The sequence below is a fragment of the Prunus avium genome, chromosome 5 (assembly GCF_965620075.1).
Source record: "Prunus avium chromosome 5, drPruAviu1.hap1.1, whole genome shotgun sequence".
NCBI lineage: Eukaryota > Viridiplantae > Streptophyta > Magnoliopsida > Rosales > Rosaceae > Prunus > Prunus avium.
Window position 1 is genome coordinate 14,443,053 of NC_142288.1, and position 24,022 is coordinate 14,467,074.

Genomic DNA, 24,022 nt, shown 5'->3' on the forward strand with positions numbered 1-24,022 from the left:
ATTTTTCATGTATTTTGATGAGCTCTGTGCTTAAATTGACTACGTAATTTTGAGAATATTGTACAAGAATTTCTTTAGTAGATTGTTTTGTATTGAAATGTTGAAGTACTAGTTTCTTTTACCAATGATGTCTGATCAATTTGTTACCCCTTCTCTGTTATGTATATCAAATTTTTTAGATGAACAGTTCTCGAGATAGTTCACAAGAAGGGCCCAACGCTGACTTGGGGGATGGTCTAGAGGGAGATGGTTCTACTGCTACTGGTCTGTTTGTTTTTTATTTTTTATTTTTCGTTTAATAAACTGGTATGTTTTAATCATAGACAAATATATTGAATATGGGACATTTCACATTCACATCATGTCCAAATAGCTATGAGTATTTTTCATGTGAATAATATGTGAGAAACTTATTACCTTACAGTTTCTTATTATTTTCTTGTTGTATTGATTAGTTAAAATTAACTTTTCATGTAGGCAAGGAGGCGAAGCAAGGTCGGGGTCAAGGGAAATGCAACTGGTTTCTAAATAACAAAAAAGAGTCGGTTGATTTATCTCCATTTGGCAGAGTTATTAGTGATAATAGTCCCCATTTTTCTAGATACATGGTTATTCTAGCGCAGGATGCCAATCTAATTCCGATCAAGTATTTAAAATGGGAAAAAGTACCAGACTCCTGCAAACTTGATGTTTGGGACACTTTACGGGTTTGTTATTCCTAAAATTATTCAGTTTAATAGGTATATTTCAGGTTGATGTAAGACTACCTTATTGTGGATGCAGGGCACCATTGAATTTTGTCCTGAACAACAACCTAGGATTCATGTCTTCAAGGATGTAACAATGAAGAATATTGAAAAATTGTGGAGAAGTTTCTAGAGTGATTTGAAGAAAGCTTATTATAAGCCTTTCATAGGAAGTAAAAGACGGTGGCAATGTGGGGATTCTCGTGTAGACCCTCGCATTTGAAGTGTTCTGAGGATGAGTCGTATGTGCCTCCAAATAATCATCTTGGCAATTCTAAATATATAGAGTACTCATGTTTTAACAGTGTTTCGGACATCGAATGATTTTGATTCAAACGATGAGTTTGGATAAATTGGTATTTTTCCTAAAATGTTTGATTAGTGATCAATGCCTCTGAATAATATTCTCAGCATTTATGCGCTTCTATCCTCAAACTTCCAAGATATTTTCTGGTAAGTTAGTTTCTAATGGTGTCTTTCTTTGTACTTTTATACTTTTGTTGAGGCCCAAAAAATCCACGGTTTGGCCCAAATAAATTCTCGGCCCAATGCAATACCTTACCGAGGAGAAGCCCAATTAGGGCATGCGAAAGTTCGTCATACGCGCTTGCACACATGCCACGCCAAGCAAATAAGCAACACGTCGCGCTACAAGCTTAAGTGGGCCCAAGCCACTCAAATGCCCGGGGCTTGCTTGAGTGGGTTGTGGTATGTATGGTAACAAGTTATCATGGGGCCCATCGATGGGTTGAGAAATGGAAGTCTCGGGTCGCTTGGGGGCCTCGGGACTCAAGCCCATTTCTTAGGCCCAAACGCGGGTAAACACAAGAGAGAAAGTAGCCCATTGCCTCAACTAGAATAGCCCAACTAAAATAGCCCAACCAAAATAACCCATTACTTTAGCCCATAAAGCCCTAAATATTTGGTGGATTTAGCCCACTTATTAAATGACTTGGTTTTATATATTAAAAGGCCCAAACCATTTGAATAAGTGGAAGTCAGGACCCTCAACATTCGGCTGAAGCAGAAAACCCCGAAGAAGCCAAAGATTCACATGTGAGGGGCTGCTGGGAGAACAAGTTCCAAGTGCAAACATTCAAGAAACCAAAGGGTATTGGCACGCAGGGGAGAAAGCTATCTCTTAAACCAACAGGCACACCCACTTTCTTTCCTTCATCAGATTTGGCCATGGAAAGAGGAAGAAAGAGGAGAAAGAAGATGGGTGAAAGAGGGAAGTTCCCCTCCGAGGCAGCCGCTGGAAGAAGCCTGGAGCACCCAAAATCTCTGATTTTGTGGGATTGGGCAGAGCTGACTTTGCCACCATGAGGTAAGTCAAGAGGGAGGAGAAGAAAGAAGGAGGAAAACTTAGCTAGATTGGGAGGAAACCATTAGGGTTTCTTGGAGAAGAGCAAATCCCAGCAGCTATAAATAGAACCCCTCTCTACCCAACACAATACACTTCAGAGAGCAAGCTTCCTCTCTCACCTGCAAACTCAGTAATTTTCGTGCTTTTTTGGTCTATTACTCTTATTTCCCCCATTTTTCCCCTTCTGGCAGGCTGCTCAGAGTCACTGCCAAACTGCCGGAAGTTACACTCAAGCCACCCATTCCTCTCTTTTCCCTCATTCTCAGGCAAACCTCTCTGCTAATTCTTCATTTCCTACCTTAATACCTATTTTCCCCTAAGAATACTCAGTTTTCTCTCAAGTGCTAAACCCATGATAATTTTGCTCCCATGCCATAATCTTCTCATGCAAAGCTAGAAGATTTATCTGTAATTTGTTGTTATTTTTATTGGTGAAGATAACCAAAATACTTCCTAAGGCCTTGCTGCCCTTTCGAAGCATTTTGGGGCTTAATTTTCGAACTCAGGCAAAGGGGACAACTTCATCAGCTCAGCCCACTTGCTGCCGGAAGAAAAAAGCCCCTACAACTTTCAATTGTTTGAAACTTGTTTATGGACCTTTAACTGTTTTATTTTGAGTTGTATATCTAGATTGTCTGTCAATATTAATCAAGAACATTTGAGAAGATATTTTGAGAAACTTTTTGCTCTCGCATACAAATTCATTCTATTGACAACAAGAAAATACACGGCACCACGAATATTGTCTTTTTTTGTTAGAGGAAAAGGAACTTGGTTGGGTGTGGACTCTAAGGGCTCGTTTGGTACACGGGATTGGCTTGGACTAGCTTGGACTAAATTTAGTACCATGTTTGTTTTATCTAATCCTAGTCTTAGATGGGATTGCTAATATCGGGCCCACCAAAAACACCTCCTTAGGAGGGGACTAGTAATCCCATGTGGAAGGGGAGGATTAGCTAGTCCCAATGCTCACCAATGTATAAAATGCATATATTATATTGTAAAATTAATAACATATATTATTATTATTAAACTTACTTACACATATACTATAATGTACATATATACATGTATATACACATAAATTTATAATATATGTATATATGTACATATATGTGTATATATATACATGCACATATATACATATATAATATACATATACATATATACATGTATATTATTATTATAATATATCCATATACACATATACATATTAATATTATAATAATAGCATACATGTATATATGTAATATATATTATATATTACAATACATATATATATATATATACGTATATATACATATATGTGTATATATATTATACCCATGTATGTATTATAGTATACATATACACACATATATACACATATACATTATATATGTATTATATATATTGTAATATACATATATACATGTATATACATGTATATATATATATATATATATTATAAAATACATATGTATATATATATTATAAAATACATATATATATATATATATATATGTATGTATTATACCCATGTATATATGTATATTATATATATATACATACATTATACATATATAATATATGTGTATATAGGTGTATATATGTATTATAATATATATATATCTACACCTATATACACATATATTATATATGTATAATGTATGTATATATATATATATATATATATATATATATATAATATACATATATACATGGGTATAATACATACATATATATATATATATGTATTTTATAATATAATATATATATATATGTATTTTATAATATAATATATATACATGTATATACATGTATGTGTACATATATATATATATATATATACATACATATGTTTATATTATTTATAATCTACATATATACATGTATATACACATAAATGTCACATATATTATAAAATACATGTGTACACATACATAATATATGTATTTATACATATATATACATATACATAGATAGTTTTGAAAAACTAAAAAAAATCTAGTCCTAGTCCAAGCGTACACCAAACGCAGGATAAGTGTTATCCAACTTAGACCAAGCCAAGCCAAGCCAAGATAGCCCCTAAGCATAGTCCATGCCAAGACAGTCCTGTGTACCAAACGAGCCCTAAGGGTGGCAATGTCAAAAGTGTTATTGAATCTCATATACGGTACCTAAAAATTCACTAATTCAATCCCTTACTTTATGCAACAAGGTGTGGAAGGTCAATAAATAATGTCAGTCGTATGTTCGATGTCATAGATTAGGTAACTATTATCTCATGTTTTTGTTTAAATTTGACCTAGTGTAGGTACATTACCAAAGCCCTCGATCACTCGGAGATGCAACCTACGTCTTTATTAGAGACAATGACATTGAGTATATAGCTTTGTTGATTGGATATGATACGATGTACATGTACTAAATTTATTTTTTGATATAAGATTCTAAAATCGTAAGACAAATTTGTTTGATTGATTAACTCTATTTTTATTTTGTGCAGACTCCTCAAATTTTAAAATTAAAAAGTTCAACTCGAATTAAGGATGGCAATTTGGTAGCAATTGGTTCCAGAGTTGCGCAATAGCTTCTAGTATCTTGAGTGTAAGGTATGTGAAAAAGTTACTCTATCCTACTTTTGAAAATTCTAAAATATTGGTTGCTGTTTTCCTCTAATTTTTGCTTGAATTATTCATATTATTTTTAGGTGTGTAAACAACATGTCAATTGAAAATGGTTTGTTATTGGTTAGGGATGATTTGATCTAAGTTTTCTTAAAAGATCCATCCACCTAGAGTTTTATTATAGTGTGTCATATTACTGACCATATTTCCCCTGCTTGTCGTTAACATGCGCTTGCATTTTCTGAGGATGAGTGGTATGTACCTACAAATAATCTTGTTGAAAATTCTAATTATATACAGTACTCACGTCCTAACAATGTTTTGAATATCGAATGATTTTGATTCGAACAATGAGGTTTGGATAAATTGGTAATTTTCAGGAAATGTTTGATGAACGATCAGTGTCTCTGAATAATCTTCTCAGCAATTATGCACTTCTATCCTCAAATTTCCAAAATATTTTCTGGTAAGTTAGTCTCTAGTGGTGTCTTTGTTTGTACTTTTATACCTTCAATTGTTTGAAACTTGTTTACGAACCTTATATCATTTATAAGCTTATTTGAGGGTTCTCTCAATCGAAGCTCTTTGGACATATATATACAGTCCCCTTTTATTGAGGGATCTCTCAAATAATTTTATTTCAGAGACACCATTTAGAGTGCCCTACAATTTTTTTTTTTTAACAATCCAAACCATGTATTTTTCAAGTATTCATTCATAGATCATCCTTGCAAAAAATCAGAAAAATTAAAAATCATTAAGGCGTTTAATTGCTAGCAACAAAATAGATGAACACGATCCTTCAAGAAAAGACTAAAATAACAATAATATAATTGAGTGGTCAAAATGTTTTGGATACAAGTGATTTTTTGTAGATATGATCTTTGAGTGAATATCTAAAAATTAGACGGTTCGGATCATTGAAAAACAATGTGTGGTGGGACCTACAAGGGTGTTGCTCAAATAAGCTTATTTGATGGATCCCTCAACCAAAGCTCACTGATATATATACTCTTCTATTGGGGCCCACTAAAAGTTTTATTTAAACGATCTAAACCGTCTATTTTTCAAGTCTTCATTTAATCACGACCCGATTCGAAAATAAGGAATATTCCCGAATCATGGTGTGAGTCATACCATAGTCATAAGAATAAAATCCTACAACCATGGTATGATGAGAAATAGAGCCACAAAATAATACAAATTTAGATCACAAAATCTGAGTCGCAGTAGCTTGTAGTTAACTACATACTAGGATTGTTAACAAACGGTTGACTACTTACAAATATTAATTACACAAATCAACAATAAAAACCCAGCAGCTTAGTTGAATCCGCTTCCTCAAACTTCTTCTTTAATCCTACACAATCTATTAGGGTATGAGCATTCTAATGCCTAGTAGAGTACCTTCAAACCCCTCAAAGTCAGTTATCACAGTTAATCAAAGTGTCATGCATCAAACAACACAAGATATACAAATTATGCAATCATACTAGATAGATAAATTTGCATATGCGGTGATGCCATGAACTCACTCCCTTCTAATCCCACTAATTCATATCCTAGGGCAACAAGCCTGCATGTCCCATACCATGCGTTTTACCACTGTGGCTCCGAATACCCTAAAATATGAACTAGCGCCCATCCGTCCCTTAACCCATTTTTCTTTTGTTTACGAATTTCTCAACTTTCACTTATCATTAGAGGCCCTGCTCCCATCACCCCAATATATTCAAGCTCTGCTCCCGTCACTTGAATATACTCCACATTTTATTCAGATATATCTAAAGCCTTCTCACACCCCTTAGATATATCTCAAACGACACACACACACACACACTCCAAACACCACTGTTTTTATGATGCATATGTAATGCAGCACAAACATCATTTATCTCTGCAAAATAATAATATAGATAATAACAATAATATTCCATGCTTAATCACATGCATAATAACATTCATTCAATGTCAAATAATATCCACGGAGAAACATCAACAATAATATTCACATAACATCAAATAGTATTCACCAAGCAACACAACAATAATATTTATAGTACTATATATAATCACCAAGATTAAAAGTGACATAGCCCAATCATCGGGAAATCAGGAAACCCTACCTCAAGTCCAGCTAGCTTAATCTTGTGCGGTTTCATCCTCGAAAGTACGCAGAGTAGAACACCTAATTAAGATAAATTTACTGATTAAAATTTATTGGAAATAAGGAAACAAATTTGAGTGTCCTACTAGCGCACGTAGACTTTAAACCCCAAAATACACTTGACAAGTTGTTTGACCCGATTGTTACTCTCTTAACCTCACATCCAAGCAAGCATAGAACTAAGCATTTAAGGAAAAACTAATCTATTCCCCTCTTATAATAGTTCTACTCTTTGTGATGTTTAAAATCAGATGATTCGGCTTAAGACTCATAAAGAAAATTTAAAACATCAATTTAAAACTAAAATTTCAGTTTTGCTAAACATTTGGGTTGGAACACGTTAACTTTGAAAATTCACTAAATATTGAGTTTAAATCAAATAATGTAAAACTTTCCATATCACAACTAGACATAGAAAAGTTAAATATGTCAAAATTTGATAAAAATTAGGGTTAAGGAAGCATGTCAAAATAGAAACCCAAAACAGACTAGGCTGCATAACGTTTTTTTTTTTCAGGTTTGTACACTTTATTTTGAAAAATCACCAAAATTACAATTTACAACCAAACTGGATAAAACTTTCCAGATCTGAAGAAAATACGAGAAAGTAAAACATACTAAAATTTCATGAAAATCCAAGTTTAGGAAGTTTTCAAACACTTACTTCAAAACAGGGTATGCAGCAGAATCAAAACAATTCCAGCAGGATAGTCTCTACTTTGAAATTTCACAAAAAATCAATTTAAATTCAAATAGCACAAAACCAACTTTGAAATAACCCTTGAGATATTCATTTTGATGTACCAAAATCCCAAAATGAAATTGGAATAAAATCACAACGAAATAATCTAGAACTTCACAAAAACACACTTTGAAAGATATATACTTGAGTCATTCTAACCAACACTTGGTTTAAAACTAGTACTCAAAGAGACAATAAAAAGATGAGCTTCAAGCCTTCAAAGAACCATTTACTTGAGATGATAGTGACTAATTTGAGCAATTGAATGATAAGAAACAAGCCATTGGAGAGAAAGTACACATATCTATAACAAGAGATTCAACATAATCAATTGAACAAGTTTTGTTCATACCAATTTTTAGAGAGTTATAATGGTTACGTTTGGATGATCTTTGGATATGTTATAAAGAGGAGAATTTGGAGTAACTATCATGAAGAAACCATAGTGTTTTGAGCTTTTGATATGAATGTTTTGGACTGAAAACGAGGAAAGGAACTAAGGTCGAAGACTATAAACAAGTTCCACTCTAAATGTTCCCAAGGTGGCTATAGAAGTCCGATCAATCTGAAATTTTGATATGTTGTAATAGACAGCATTTCAAACAACTTTGATGAAGGAACCAAAGTCATTTGAGTACATGAAATCACAGAAACAAACTGAAACCGAGCATACTGCTGTGAAATCAGTAAATGGTAAACTTCTTGTGATCATACCAACGTTTCAGAGCCTATACTAATCGGATTGAGCTGAAATTTGAGTATGTTATAGGAATCATGGAAATGAACAACTTTTATGAAGGAAGTTTTCTCATTTGAGCTTCCGAAATATGAGTTCTCAGCAGCTTCAAGAAAGTGACGAATTTTGGATTTTGGAGAGGAACAAAAGAAAAATGAGGATGAAGATAAGTGAATGAGGAAGAAAGGATGATACAATGAATGATGAGGATAAGAATGAATTTAGGATTGAAAAGCCTTAGGCTAGGTGAGTCATCCATTTAGAAGAGGGTGATACAATGAATGGGAAGAAGAGGATGAGAAAGAATCTTAGGCTAGACTAGGTGACTCACCCCCATAGGTTTACAACTCATCCAAAATCAGATTTTTTGAAGACAAAGTAAGTGGGAAGGGGGGAAGAATGAAGGAGAGAAGAATTGCTTGGCTTACACGTTGCCTCCTTCCCTTTTTTCTACAAGGGTACTTTGATAATCTATCACACATAGGGGTGTTTTGGTCATTTTTGTCCAACTTCAAATTAAACATACTTAATTTAATAATCTGAATCCAAAATCTCTTGAAAAAAATACCCATAATCATTCTCCACCATTATATTATTTTTCACTAAAATATGAAAATCCACCTTAAATATTTCGAGGTATTATATAGATTATCCTTCAAAAAATTTAGATAAATCGAAAAACCTTTAAGACATTTAGTTGTGCCCAACAAAATCGACGAACACGGTATTTAAGAAAACACTAAAATAATAATCCTTCAATTGAATGGTCAAATTATATATATATATATATATCCCTTCTATTGAGGGACCCCCTCACGTGGACAAGAAAAATATCTCATAGATCAATAATTGAGCCCATTTATTTGGCGAATTAATTGATACCAAAAATAGGGATAATTATCTTAAATATGAGATATTATCTTTATTTGGGAATATAATCACCAATTAAAAAATAATATCATCAATTTAGGATCTTATCATTGTCTGCCGCGCAAATCTCACGGCCTGGAGTTCCGGGCCGAGGGGATGTGCGTTAACACGGGGTTTCCTGCTTTTGGGTGCGGTGCGGTTGTGCCCGGGCGTGCCAGCACGGTCTACTGTGCGTTGATGTGTTGATGAGTGTTGGATGGATAAGTGGTGCGCCTGTTTGATCTGTCTTCCTAGTCAAACGATTGTAGCCGAGAGAGGAACTGGTCTCGGCTGTTAGGTTCACGGCCTGAACTACAAGGCCATTGAGTGATGGTGTTGGTGGTGGGTTTTGGGCGGTGCTCCGGCGCGCTGCTCAGGGAGCGACGGTCGTGTGATATATGGGGTGAGTGAACGAATAACAAGGATGGTGCTCTGGCGCCTTGAGAATCAAGAGTCGTATGATATATTGATGAATGGATTTTCCTTACAATCTACCACTACTCCTAGGAAAGCAAGTAAAGATATTGAAAGTGCATTACAGGAAAAAATAAGTTGCTCCGTGGGAGGCTTTGTTTTGGTGTTGAACCCTTTGAATGTGGCTCGAGTCTTGTATTTATAGGAAGAGTCCCTGGATGAGTAATCGAGGCTGAATTTACGCGTAGTGGAGTCTGATTGGCGCAAGTGGGCAGTCCAATCGACATTTGGGATCGTGAAGTATGGTGGTGAGACCCCAGAAATCCCGGTGAATCTCGGCCGCCGCTCTTGATCGTGGGTTCTGAGCCTCTGGCCGTGGAGACGCATTTATGGCCTGGATAGCTGGTGAACCAACATCTCAGGCTGTCAGAATCTTTGTGAGAATGTCCACGTCTAATCACTCTGATTCTCATCACCAAATCCTGACTTCAGTCACTTCCCACCTTTCCTCATGTATTAAATGCTTCTTTGTGGCCAATGGGTTTGCTGCATTAAACAGGCACTACTTCATTAAATGAAGCCTGGGACCCTGCTGTCACGTGATGACTTGCCTTTAATGCCTTGGCCGCAATTTTGTTCGGCCTCGGCCTCGGCCAACGCTTGAGGCCGAGATGATCATGCCTTAGCATTTCTTCTTTTATTTTTTAGGAAGGCGAAATACCCTGACGAAACGCTGCGTTTCAGCTTCTGCGAACAAGTGCCAGGGCCGAGAGAAAGGGCTCCTTCGGCCAGCTCATGGCCGTGATTCATCAGGCACAAACAATCATCACTTAGGGATTTGATCCCAATCAAATCCCTAATTGACTCAATCTCTACATTTTGGGGAAAGAATATCTTCCTTCCAAATAGGATGATATTCTTTGAAAAACCCCTAGATGGCTAGAGCCCTATAAATACATAGCCACATTCAACACACGAGGTAATTCCAAAACCTAGCAAAAATCCCCAAAACCTCTCTCTCTCTCTCTCTCTCTCTCTCTCTCTCTCACGGCTCCGGCCACCCGGCTCTCCCCGTGAGAGAAAATTATGTTCCCATTTTAGCTATTGCCGCATCTTTTTTTAAGAGCCAATCGAACTAACTTAGGCATTGGAGGGTCTTTAGCCAACACCTCCCGGGTGTGGTCTTTTACTGCTATTTGTTTTACAGGAATTAAGGAAGAGAGAGAAAGAAGCTTTTTTTTTTTTTTGTAATCAAATAGAAAGATTCATTCAACCGTAGCACCAACCAATGATAAAGTTTACAAACGAATGGAGAGTGTTAGTGTGGCCTCATTAAAACCTTGCCATCCAAAACCCCCAATGGGGGAAAATCCGGTCAAGGAAAAAGAGTACCACCGCATCTCAAAAACAAACAATGAATTACACCGTAGCTATATCCTTATCTAAAAGAATGCTTAACCATGGAGGAGCACGGTCTTTCCAAAAAAGGCGAGATCTCATTCTCAACCCATGCTGAGCTAGACGATGTGCCACCCCATTACCCTGCCGGTGTTGGTAGAACACTCCAGCCACCTCTCGATCAACCATTAACCGATGAACATCCTCCACCACATTACCAATATTACTCCACCAATCCAAACCATCTTTAAGAATAGAAACAGCTTCTTGAGAATCAAGACCAATGGTAAACCGAGTAAAACCCATGTATCCCATCATCAATAACCCTTCCCGAACAGCCACCAACTCTGTGCCCAAAACATCCAAACCAGGTGGACCAAACGATGCGAAACCACAGATAAAGTTTCCGGCGTGGTCACGACAAACTCCCCCCAGACCCCGATCACCTTACTCATGTCCCACAGCCCCATCACAGTTAAGGAGAAGAGTATTGACCCGTGGTTTCAACCAACGGGCCTGCGGAGAGACGAGGGGGAGCTTGGACTGCTCCTCACAAGATTTAAACACTTCCAGCATTTCCATCGTGTTTTTCACCATATTATCCACCCGTGTAATCTGTTTCCCATGCAAAGAATCATTACGTAGTTTCCACGCACTCCACGCACAACAAGCAAAGCGCTCTAAGTCAGCTTTCGACAACATTGAAGCCACAGCCTCAAAAGCATCAGCGAAGGTGCCCCCCGCCATATTAATTCGCTGGATGAAATGGGTACACGTCCATAGCTTTTGACTCATTTTACACGACCACAAAGCGTGGAAAGCATCTTCAGGATAGTTTCCACACCTTGAGCACACATGAGACAGAAGCACCCTTTTCTTAAATAAATTGACTGCAGTTGGCAGAATTTCAGTACATGCCCGCCACAGCAGCATCTTAATTTTGTTGGGGACAGCTAACTTCCAAATTTGCTTCCAGAAGCCTTCTTGAGCACTCTGATCCAATCCCCCCACTCCAAAATCCTCATCGCACTGCCTTACCGCCACACGATACCCAGTTTTAACGGAATATTTCCCGTTCTTTGAGAAAAACCAAAATTTGCTATCACCCAGCTATGAAACTGATCCCAAAGCGATGCCAGAAATGATATCCCGATCTTCCAAGCTAAAATGTTGCTCTAACAGTGGCAAATTCCAAGAGCTAGAAGCCGTTAGAAGGTCAAAGACCACAGACGTCCGCTCCAGCCCTCTAGTCATCAACGGTTTAAACGTAAATGGTTTTGGAATCCACCTATCTTGGAGAACACGGATAGAAGCTCCATTGCCCACCCTCCAAAGCAAGCCATCCTCAATAACCTCACGTCCCCACAGAATAGATCTCCATATCAGTGACGGCGAACTCCCCAAACTAGCCTGCATAAAATCATCCTCTGGAAAATATCGGGCTTTAAGCATCTTAGCCACCAGAGAGGTGGGGTTCTCTAAAATACGCCAAGCTTGTTTTGCGACCATGGCTTTATTAAAAGCTTCAAAGTGTCTGAAACCAAGGCCTCCCAGCCATTTTGGTTTACACAATTTTCTCCAACCCAACCAATAAATTCCTTTCCTACCACTCTTCCCCCACCAGTACCTTGCAATCATAGCAGATAATTCCTGACACAAAGATTTTGGCAGCTGAAATACTCCCATTGTATAAGTAGGTAGTGCCTGACCAACCGCCTTAATTAAGACTTCCTTGCCCGCCGCTGACAGCAACTTCGTATCCCAAGTATTAAGCTTGCGCCACACTTGTTCTCGCACATGATTAAACATCCGGGATTTGCTGCGTTGAGATAAGGTGGGCAGCCCAAGGTAGCGTTCATGACATGTAACAATCGGCACTCCAAGCATTTCAGCAATCAATTGCTTCATTACCATATCAGTGTTGGGGCTAAAACAAACTGCAGACTTATCAAAATTAATTTTCTGACCAGATGCTCTCTCATACATGCTGAGAATCTGAAGCAAATAAGCACAATCAGCAAGATGGGCATTACAAAAAAAATAGGCTATCATCTGCAAAAAATAAATGAGAAATAGTAGGTGCTCCCTGAGCCACGGAAATGCCGCTAATACGCTTGATTCTGAGTGCGTTAGAAAGCAAAGCAGACAGTCCCTCCGCACAAATTAAAAACAGATAAGGAGAGAGAGGATCTCCCTGACGCAGCCCCCTTGATGGCACAATTAGTCCCGACGCCACCCCCCGAACTTGAACAGAGTATGTAACAGTGGATATACAATCCATGATTAGCTCCACCCACCTATCGGTAAAGCCCAAACGCTTAAGCATAGCCTCAATAAATGTGCATTCCACCCTGTCATAAGCTTTAGACATATCCCGCTTTAGTACCATTTTCTTCAGCTTACTCCCACCACGTCGTTTAATAGCATGGATGCTTTCAAAAGCAGCAAGAATGTTGTCCGTAATCAGCCGTGTAGGGACAAACGCGCTCTGAAACTCGGAGATGATAAGCGGCATAATAGGCTTCAACCTGTTAACTATAGTCTTGGAAATCATCTTATAGATTACCGTACACAAACTAATCGGCCGAAACTCCGTAACTTTTACCGGATTGTCAACCTTAGGAATGAGCGTCAAAAGTGTGTGATTAATTGCTTTCACACTGGCACCCCCATTCAATACATTAAGGCAGTACCTTACCACATCATTGCCTACCACCCCTCAATACTTCTGATAAAACAGTGCCGACATACCATCCACTCCTAGAGACTTAGTAGGAAACATTTGACCCAAAGAAGTTTCGATCTCCTCCCTTAAGAAAACTTGGTTGAGGCGCAAATTTTGAGATGGAGTGAGTATCGGTTTGACCACCTCAGTGACTGCCCCTGCCTCATGAAGTCCATTGGAAGAAAACAAGCCTTGAAAATAATCACAAAAAACAATGCCAATACTTTCCGTAGATGTACGCCATATCCCCTGATCATCTACAATTGTCTTAATTAGATTCCGTCGTCCCCGCATTTTTGCATGTTCATGGAAAAATCTAGTATTTTTGTCCCCATATTTCATCCATGAGACCCGCGATCTCTGCCTCCACAACATTTCTTCTCGTTCCAGTAACACATCCATTTCCCTACAAATATCTCTCTGTTGAACCTCAACTACTGGAGAAGACCTTCTGCTTTGGGTGTCATCTAACTTCCGCTGCAGACTTCGGAGCTTTGTGGGTATTCAGCCTGCATGGTCATTATTCCACGTCCGCAGAGGCCCTTGACATGCCTTCAATTTCTCTACGACAGTTCCAGTCTCAGACTCCCAAGCATGCGTAATGACGTCTTGGCAACCCTCAACAGTAGTCCACATTTCCTCGAACAAAAACCGCTTATGCTTCCGTGCCCAAGTACTTGGTCTCAAATATGACAACAAAGGGAGATGGTCAGACACCATAGAATTCAGATGATGCGTTGTGACCTCAGGAAAGGTCCTAACAAAGTCACCATTAGCCACCATTCTATCCAGCCGAAGCTTTACATTCCCATCACCTTGCCACCGGTTAGACCATGTAAACTTATACCCCTGAAACCGAATAGTTGTCAAACCACACTCCTCCAAAGCTTCCCAAAAGGCCCTCATTTGTGACATGGGTCGGAAACGACGACCCAAGTACTCATGAGCCTCAAGTATTTCATTGAAATCCCCACCTACAAGCCATGGCCCTTGAACAGTCCCTGCAATTCGTCGTAGCAAATCCCAAGAGTGCTGTCGTAACCTCATTTCAGGATTACCATAAAACCCAGTAAAGCGGAAAGTCTCCATATCCACACCCTTTAAAATAGCGTCAATATGCCCTGGAGAAGAAGAAAGAATAGATACTTCCACTCTCCGTGTTGCCATAACAAAGCTAAACCCCCCGCCCTTCCTTCTCTTCCCACACTGAAGCACCCCATCATACCCAACTGCCGTTGCACACACTCCATCTGGCGCACCGTCTTTTTGGTCTCCGACAAAAAGATGATACAAGGCTTTTTATCTCTAAGAAGGAATCTCAGAGCTCGGAATGTTCGTGGGTTGCCCAGACCCCGAACATTCCAGCATAATATTGTCATTGCTCGTGATGGGCCCGACCCCCGGGACCCATCACGGGTGTGCGCTTAGCACCAGATGTATTATCAATCATCACCGGACTCCCCCGGGGCCTGGCACGGCCCCGCTGAAAGCCACGTCGTATACTACCTTTGCAGAATGAGGATGGCGGCCCCAAGATAGCAGAAGCCGCAGTGATATCTTCCCCCAAAACTGTTTTGCCCTTGTCCGAACACCTTAGAGCAATAGGAAGGATCTGTGAGATACCCCCATCCAGCCGCAGGGGACCCATATCCGACCTCGCAGCCTCAACAACCCCTTGGTTCAGATGCACCCTACCTTCCCTGTGGCCAACCACATCACCATCGGCCCCTTGTGAGGAGACCGTGACCTCCTTTTCCTTGTGCACTCGACGCCTTTTAAAGACTTGCGCCAAGGGGCAATCCATCCCACTATCCATCTTCATCATTCCTTGCCCGTCAAAGGCCTCGTTGAAGGATCGAACAACCCCCGTACGCTTGGACGGCATCGAAGCCGTGTCATCCTTTTGAGGTTCGTCATCAAACAAACCTAGCCGCTGGCCTGTTAAATGATTCTCTGCCCGGATACTATACACATCCTTCATTATCGTTTTCCACCGTTTGTATTATTCAACTTCAATAGCCCCTGAGGCCTTGACACTGCATGCAGCACCCACGTGGTCCAGCCGCCCACAATATAAACAGAAATACGGGAGCCGCTCATATTCGATTTCATACTGTTTAGCCGGTTCATCTGCCGACAAACGCAGTGTGACACATCATTTCAGAGGCTCATTAATTTTCAAACCCACCCTAATACGTAGAAAGCTCCCCAAGCAGTCTCCATTTAAGCCACGATCCACCATGTAGAACGTACCCAAATATTCTCCAATAAAAAATTTGCACAAACATTAATAATAAAGAAGAGAAAATTCACACTTGGAACATCTCCCCGACAATGAACTAATGGTGCGTTTGGATGAAGGAAATAAACTTGGGATTTTGACAAAAGTCAGAATTTCTAAATTGACATGAACCAATTCCCATGTTTGGATAAAAAAAATATAGAAATTTAAAATTCCGCATGGGAAAAAACATGGAATTCGGAGATCATAAATCCCAACTTTAAATTCTATCTAAAAGTCATCATTTCTAAAATCCCAAGGGAGATTGAGTTTTAAAAAAAGATAACTTTACAAATAAAGGTTAAATTCCGTGTTTTAAAGCCGTCACCCAAACAAGAAACTTTACAAATTCTAGAACATTAATTTCCGTCATTTTAAATTTCATCATTTATGAAATCCTTTATACATTTAAATTTCCTCATCCAAAAGCACTGTACACCGACCTGGATGTTAAGTGAATTATGATTTATTCATGAAGGTAGTAGGTGTGTAACAGTGAGAATGAATTAAGCACGAAGAAATGTGAAAAGTTGATGGGGAGGAGAAGTTTACGTGTGATTGTGGGCCTTGACTTGACAAGATAGGATCCAAATTATTGGTTGGACTATCTGAGCCACTAACTTATCCACGTGGATTTGGGCCATAGGAAAAGATCCATGTCAGCCTCTCTCACATGTTTAGTTGTTGAATTCTATTCTTGGTGACCGGACCATTACAGAATTTTAAAATGATACCTTCCCCCCCCCCCCCCCCCCCCCTCCGAAAAAAAAAGGCAAACACTTCACATACAACAGCATCATCAGAATTTTGTAAGACAGTCTTGTGTGGGCACACTCTTGTTTCAATTATTATGAACGGCCAACTTAAAAGATCCCTCTAGTTTTATAACTTGGGAGAATTGTGTTTGATCTACAATTTTTTTAAAATTTTCACTTTGGATCTAATTCATATTGGAAAATTATCGCTTACTGTTTGTTTAAGCTTTATCATTTAAACTCTCCGTCTAGTGAATGTTTCTATGATTGATCTATTGATATGAAAGTGTGAGCCGTATGCCATATTTGATGACTGAGATTGAATTGGATTATGAGGTAGAATTAAATTGCATTGGATTGGAAATGAAAACACTACTCTAATGATGTTTTTGGTACTACGCGTATTAAGGGGTTGGATTAATTGAAATGTACTATTATATAACAATAGGATTAGACATAATCCAATCTAACTTATAATCCCAACTTTTTGATAGGATTCATAATTCTACTATATCTGGCCCTAGTAGGATTAGACATAATCCAATCTATGTTGTCATTAGGCCACCAAACATTTGATTAGAACTATGAATTCTATTCAACTGCATAATCCAACTCATCACCAACTACATAATCCAACTCGCTCGGGTCTACAGTTTTTACCTCGATGCCGCACCGATATTGTCCCAACGAGAAACTTAAAAGGGTATTACAATAATAAAATAAAATTTAGAGTAAAGTAATGAAGTGATTATTAGGTTAAGGGATGTTGTCGAGAGAGAGCTGGTTTAGATCGGAAGAAAACGACAAATGCGGAGCTGGTATTTGGGACTATGGACTATGGACTATGGACTATTTCCATGATTTCCATTCCCATTTGCGCTGCAGCTGATAAAGTGATGAGGACAAGCAAAGCATAGGAGGCAGTGCGCCTTCACACAGTCTGCTCTGCATTATTTTATTGTGGTTAATAATTAAATGAAGTTGCTTGCTTATGCTTTTTAATTGATGGTTAGGTCATGTGATGCGCCTTGTTCTTGTCCCGGGGGGCCTTTTCTCAACCTTAATTATTATTTTACTTACTTCTGCTCCCCTTCCCTATTAAAAGGCTTTTTAGTGCCTCATCTTCCTTATTTTATTAATTAATTAACCTTTCATTTTGAACTTTCACAAGGAATTATAGTGGCATGCATATGCCCCTTTCTTCTGATTATATCTACAAAAATTCTCCTATGCGGAAGTTCGGATGTTATTACTGTGCAGACGACACGTATTTTTTTCTACCACCGCTCCTTGCTTTCTTCCTTATTTACAATAACATTCGCATGGTAATAACTTGCGGACATCCGGATGAGAAAATAACTATATATATATAAATACACAACTAATTAAGTAGTAAGCATTGAATGAATGATAAAGTAATCCTAAGCTTGAGTGTGATACTCCAGCTACCACAAACAAGGGGGTGAACTAGGTTTTTGATGATGAATCATGAATGCATAAAATAATTATAACCTTAGCTAGCTATAGTGTTGGCTGGAATGACGTTTGCCTTTTCTTCATCAGTGGCCTGTGTGGCTCGAGAAGAAAAAGAAAGGGAAAAATAATAATAATATATTATTCAGGAATGAGATTCCAATGTTGATTAATTATCAAGTGATTCTCTTCATGTTAATGTGCTTTTATTTTATTGTAGTTAACTTTTCATTATACAAGTAGGTTAACTAGTTCTATTTAAAATTAGAGTGACATTCAAGCAATTGAAATTGGAATCTTGTTCCAGATGGCTGAACATGATTGGCTACAAAGTTTATAAGAACACCGGTTCTCCAACTACCATTGAATTATATAAAATAAATAAACAAACAAATAAATAAAATTTGATGGATGGATATAAATTATAAATGTTTGTCAACTCTAGCTGCGCTAATCATTGAAAAGGAATTTAATAAATATTTATTTGTGTGTATATATAGTCATTTTAATTGCATAAAAATAGATTTGAAATTCGTTCCGATGGAAACTTAATTGGGATTATATGTAGTTCTTGAGGTTAACAATATTGTATCCAAAACCTGTCTGACAATATATTTGTATTTTGTGGAACACTCATTCGTCAACTCTTTGTTTTTCTTTATTTATTTTATTTTCACTTCTTTTGCTATGAAATGGCAAACCACCCCTTAATTTATTTATTCCTATGAGCTTTTAGGTAGGACGTACTTTGGCAATAATAGTTTCTTTAGTTACTTCATCTCGTGTCACGGATGTTTGTGACTATAATGTTGTTTTCTTGTACGTAACGTAGCAAGAAACGAGCTCAATTATATATGTGCACCGGAGAGAAAAGATACATCTCATCATGTAGTCTTGTAGGACGACTTATTCATGAAGGGCGCATCTGAGTCGGGTATATTGCTAAGTATCATTGATAAGCAAAGAACAATTGAGCACCCAAGTGGGATGACTAAAAATAATAAAGGCAAGGCAATGGAATCCTGGTGCCCTCCAAGAAATTGCACTTGCGCCTATATACGTTCATTCAGGCATGTCACCTCACTCATCAAACTCCAACTCCCTCCCACTTGCTTAATTCAGTGGCCCCCGACTCATTACATACATAATGAATTGAATTCAATTTCGATATGCTGACTTGGTATCTGTCTGTCTCTATGGGCCATCATCCATATCTCTTCACGTACGTACGGCTCCACCAGGAATCGATGATATGCTTACCAAGTTGAAAGGACAAGCAAATTTGAAAACCGATTCTCTCTCTCTCTCAAACACCATAAATTAAGAATCATTTGCATGTCATCAAATTCGGCTTAACTCAGCTTATGTATGTTCTTAGTTATTTCACTGTTCATCATCGTGTCCAAATGAAAAACAAAAACAAGAAACTGTTTAATAACTTCACAGTTAGTTCTCGTTTTAGTGATATTTCTCTTATCAATGTTCGGAGAAATTCCACCTAACTCGGACTAAATCTCAACACATTAATCCTAAAATTTTCCATAATAAGTAGTATTGTCTAGAAAGTCAAGCATCTCATGCTTCATGGAATATTTCGTTTTTCCTTCATCAGTAATAAGTGTTGCTGATGTGTCCGATACGTACAACAAGAAAGTTATGGCCCCAAGTGTGAGCCACGTAGTCAAATTGATATTGACATGTTATGACTTTGGTTATGTATATGAGCGAGGAAGAGACAAGGTTGGGGTCCATGCACGGACACTGGACAAATATGATTTGGTTTTTTTTCGAAGAAAGATTGTGTTAAAATTGTTGAGGGGTCCTTGTCCTTCCTATAAATCCTGTTAGTAGCGTGTGTGGCTGGGGACTCTCATAGTCTCACTAGTGGCGAGGGGGACCAAAAAACAAGATGCCACTGCTCAGAACAAAACTGCCGCCAAAGTTACGGCCCAATTTAGAGCCATCTCCGCTGAACCTTAACATAAAATTTATTTATTTTTGTATATGCATGCAGATTTATTATTATTATTATTATTACATCACTCATCGTGTCCGATAAGGTTGACCAAGTTCCGATGTCCCGACAGCTTCCACGTGGTCTGGTGCTGACCTGTTGACCGCACGTGACCTTGGTTCGCTGAGTGCCCCATGCGCACGTGTTTTCTGGTCTCCTCTCTCCTAGCTAATAGGCTGCCTAATCCTTTCTTCACTCCTCTACCTACTCTGCACTGTACAAAGCTTGCACCCTTTGCCCCACGGATGACGAGGGACCCACTGCACTCCCCTGCCTCCCTTCCCAAGCAAGCAAGCAAGGAAGCATATAAGGGCAACCATGGCAACCCTCTCTTCATACCTCATAGGATCGACTCTTCTCTTTCTCCAAGGGTCAGTGCAGTGGGTCCTAACAATCAGCGACACTTCTAGTGAGCTATATACTATAGCGATGACCATGTGTGCTCCTCGTTGGTGTTTGTGTTGAATACTATGTCATCCTATTTCAATTTATTTAATTAGTCGGACAGTGGTCTAGTACTATTTGTATCAATTTAATTTGTGGAAGTTTGATGTTTGATTCACATAGATGACAAAGATGATATACATTTGTGATGAGTTTGATACTTAGTTGTGACTAATCTTATTGCGATGATGTAACTTTGTTGTGGGTGTATAGTCCGTTTAGAAAATTCCTGTAAATATCCTATTGTTTGTAATAATAAAAATTAGTTGGGTGGTTAGTGTTTAGTGTGATGCAATCAAATTTTATAATTAAGTTCTATATTCTTCTATTTTTAAATTGAACATTTATAGCACCTATAAGTTGGGGTAGACACAATTCGGATTGGATCGGCTTGACTTCAAAAATCAATTATAATATCACGATTTCATTTGGCTCAATTCATTTTGACAAACGATAATATTTGTGAAAACTTATAACACATTTTATAGGGATTGCTGAAAGCTTAGGGGCCACGGTAACTTCAACTTCATATCCTCTAAACTCCTTTTCCATGTACACCTTCTTCCCCCACCCTCTCTCATTCTCCTTCTTTCTTACTCACTCATTCTAATGACATGGAATGAAAGGGTAGAGAAAGAGGGTTAGGGCAGGCCATGAGCAAGCCTCATAACAGCATTTTCACCCTATTTGCCATGGCAAAAGGAAAGGTGAGTCAAGGGTTGTTACTATTCACATGAATAGTGCATGCCCTAACAATTTTGTTGTTGCTTTTCCACCCCTTGCCATGGCAAAAAGGGCAATAATTCACAACAAATTAATTTTATTTTTATACTGATAAGATTTTCGGTTGCCATGTGTATTTATTATAAAATTCACTCATCATATTTCAAATAAAATATTCGAATAAGATTTGCGGTTGCCACGTGTCCATATTTATTATAAAATTCACATCTCAGATTTCGAATAAAAAATTCGGATAAGATTTTCGGTTGGGACATGTCCATATTTGTTATAAAATTCACATCTCAGATTTCGAATAAGATTTTTGGTTGCTACTATTGCACCACATGTCATCTCTATCTTCTAAATTCTATTAAAAAACCACAACCTCAACTCACACCAATCATCCATATCCACTCTATCCTTTCATTTCTCAGATTTTACAACACACATTCTACTTTTAATGTCTTAAACTAGGAGGTTGTTGGAGAGGGTTGAGCGAGAAAATGAAGAAAGGGAGTGGGAGCAGAAGATGATCAAGTTATTTAAGCGGTTAGTATGCTCGATCAATCAAGCCAACACCACTGTTGTTGGAGAAGGAAAAATAATTTGCTGCCTATCAAGAGGGTTATAGGAAAGATGTGGACAGGTGTTTGGGTATCCTCAAAGCTCAGTGGGCAATCATTAGGGGAGCTACTCGTATATTTGATAAAGACGTGCTTTAGAGCATTATGATGATGTGCATCATCCTCCATAACATGATTGTGGAGGATGAGTATGATTATGATGAACTAGAGATGTTCGAACTCAATCCCATGAACACAATATTGACAATAATTTATGAATGACCTGTAGGAGCAAATGAACCTTTGATTAAGGGCTATCGTTACAACAACTGTGTGATTGATCGTTATTCGGAAATGCAATCTTCTTATGTTCCCGAAAGACGTCAAGTTGACTTGATCGAGTACTTATGGACACTGAGAGACAATCACGATCAATGAAGTCAAGTTTAATGCTTTGATTTGAATTATGCTTTGTTTTGTTTGTGGTTTGTTTTGAATTATGTTTTGTTTTGTTTTCAATTATGCTTTGTTTTGATGTGTGTAATTTTTTAAATAAATGGCTATATTATTGAATGCTTTCTATATTCAATAAAAGACAATCAATACAACTAATTAAGAAAGGGCATCCCTATCAATACAACCTAATGGTTTTTGTCATTTAACCAATTTGTATTGCTAGGTCCATCGTCACGAAAAAGTCTTCTTCTCATAACATTCCTTCGTTCTTGCTTCCAAAATGCCTTTGTTTCAAGGGACATATGGTTCATATCCTTGGTCATGATTTCCTAATCTTTCATGTCCATGTCTTGTTTGTGTGCGCATACTCCCTTTCTCTTGCAAATGCATCATCTCTTGCCTTGTCAACCTCATCTCTTTTCATGTCTCTCTCAATTCTCAGTGCGTCGTTGATAATAATTGCTCCAAAAAATTTTCACATTCATTGTTCTAAGTGCTCCCTCTTTTGGCCTTTGCCGCCTTTCTCCCAATAGGCCTCGACTCCTTTTGGATTGGTGAGTCTTGATCAATCGGGGAGTCCAACAGCGAATCAAATTCCAGTGAATCGTGGAGCGACGTCTCATTTAACACAACGCTCAGATCCGTGGAAATAATTTTGAATCTCGGACAATTCTATATATTAATTTTGGTTTAAAAATTATTAAATTATCAAACTCATAATCCATATATTAATTTTGGTTTTATCTATATATTAATTTTGGTCTAAACGTCAAATAACAAATTAAAAAAAAACACTCAACAATTTTCAAACTCACAACCCAAGCCTATTACTCTATCAATTAATTAGAAATAAAATAAAAATTACATCCACTAGCACATTTCATAGGTTATGTCAAGACCCACAGAAGCTCACACCATCTCAACGCTATACCCCAAAAGGACTAGTCACTAATAGGGCTCCCTATCAGCCCAGTAGTTTACCGATGTGGGACTCCACACGCCAACTGGGGTGCTACATTCTACCCCACTTAAATGGCTCACATCCTCATCATGGCTCACAGTTAACTTGCATATTATATCATAATCATACATGGCTATATTATATTATATATTAACTAAAAATAAATATATTACTTATCGGGTCGGGTATGGGGCTGTGGATAATAATACCATCCCAGACTTATTCCCGACCAAAATTTTTAAAATTCAGGGATCTTCGACCCGCCCCAAATTTTTCATAAAATCTCCCCCATTAAAATTGGGGACCCGATGAAAACCCTGCCCGACGGAAATTGATGCCTATCCCTAAATGTGATATTAAGGTGTGGTATAAGGATAGAAGTAGCTTGCCTTAGCTTATCTAATATGCAAATATGACAACTATAAGTTGTGCTACATTTTTGACCAAAAAGAAAATAAGTTGTGCCAGATGAATGCATTTGAAAATGTAGACGCGCCAGGGGGCGCGTATGGAAATTTGAGGCCCCTTTTTTGGTCTTGG

General features: G+C 38.0%; 1 protein-coding gene and 1 long non-coding RNA gene across 2 annotated transcripts; both read right to left on the minus strand.

Moving 5' to 3' along the window:
• Positions 1 to 5,522: 5,522 nt before the first annotated feature.
• Positions 5,523 to 8,654, minus strand: LOC148294375 (uncharacterized). The gene is made up of 3 exons (XR_015835848.1): positions 7,983 to 8,654; positions 6,848 to 6,909; positions 5,523 to 6,090 (listed from the first exon to the last, which is right to left on the minus strand). It is a non-coding gene; the product is annotated as an uncharacterized LOC148294375 (long non-coding RNA).
• Positions 8,655 to 11,108: 2,454 nt separating this feature from the next.
• Positions 11,109 to 11,834, minus strand: LOC148294376 (uncharacterized). The gene is made up of 2 exons (XM_088253729.1): positions 11,642 to 11,834; positions 11,109 to 11,533 (listed from the first exon to the last, which is right to left on the minus strand). The coding sequence occupies exons 1-2, from the start codon at positions 11,832 to 11,834 to the stop codon at positions 11,109 to 11,111; spliced, it is 618 nt and encodes a 205-aa protein (XP_088109855.1).
• Between the last annotated feature and the right edge of the window lie 12,188 nt (positions 11,835 to 24,022).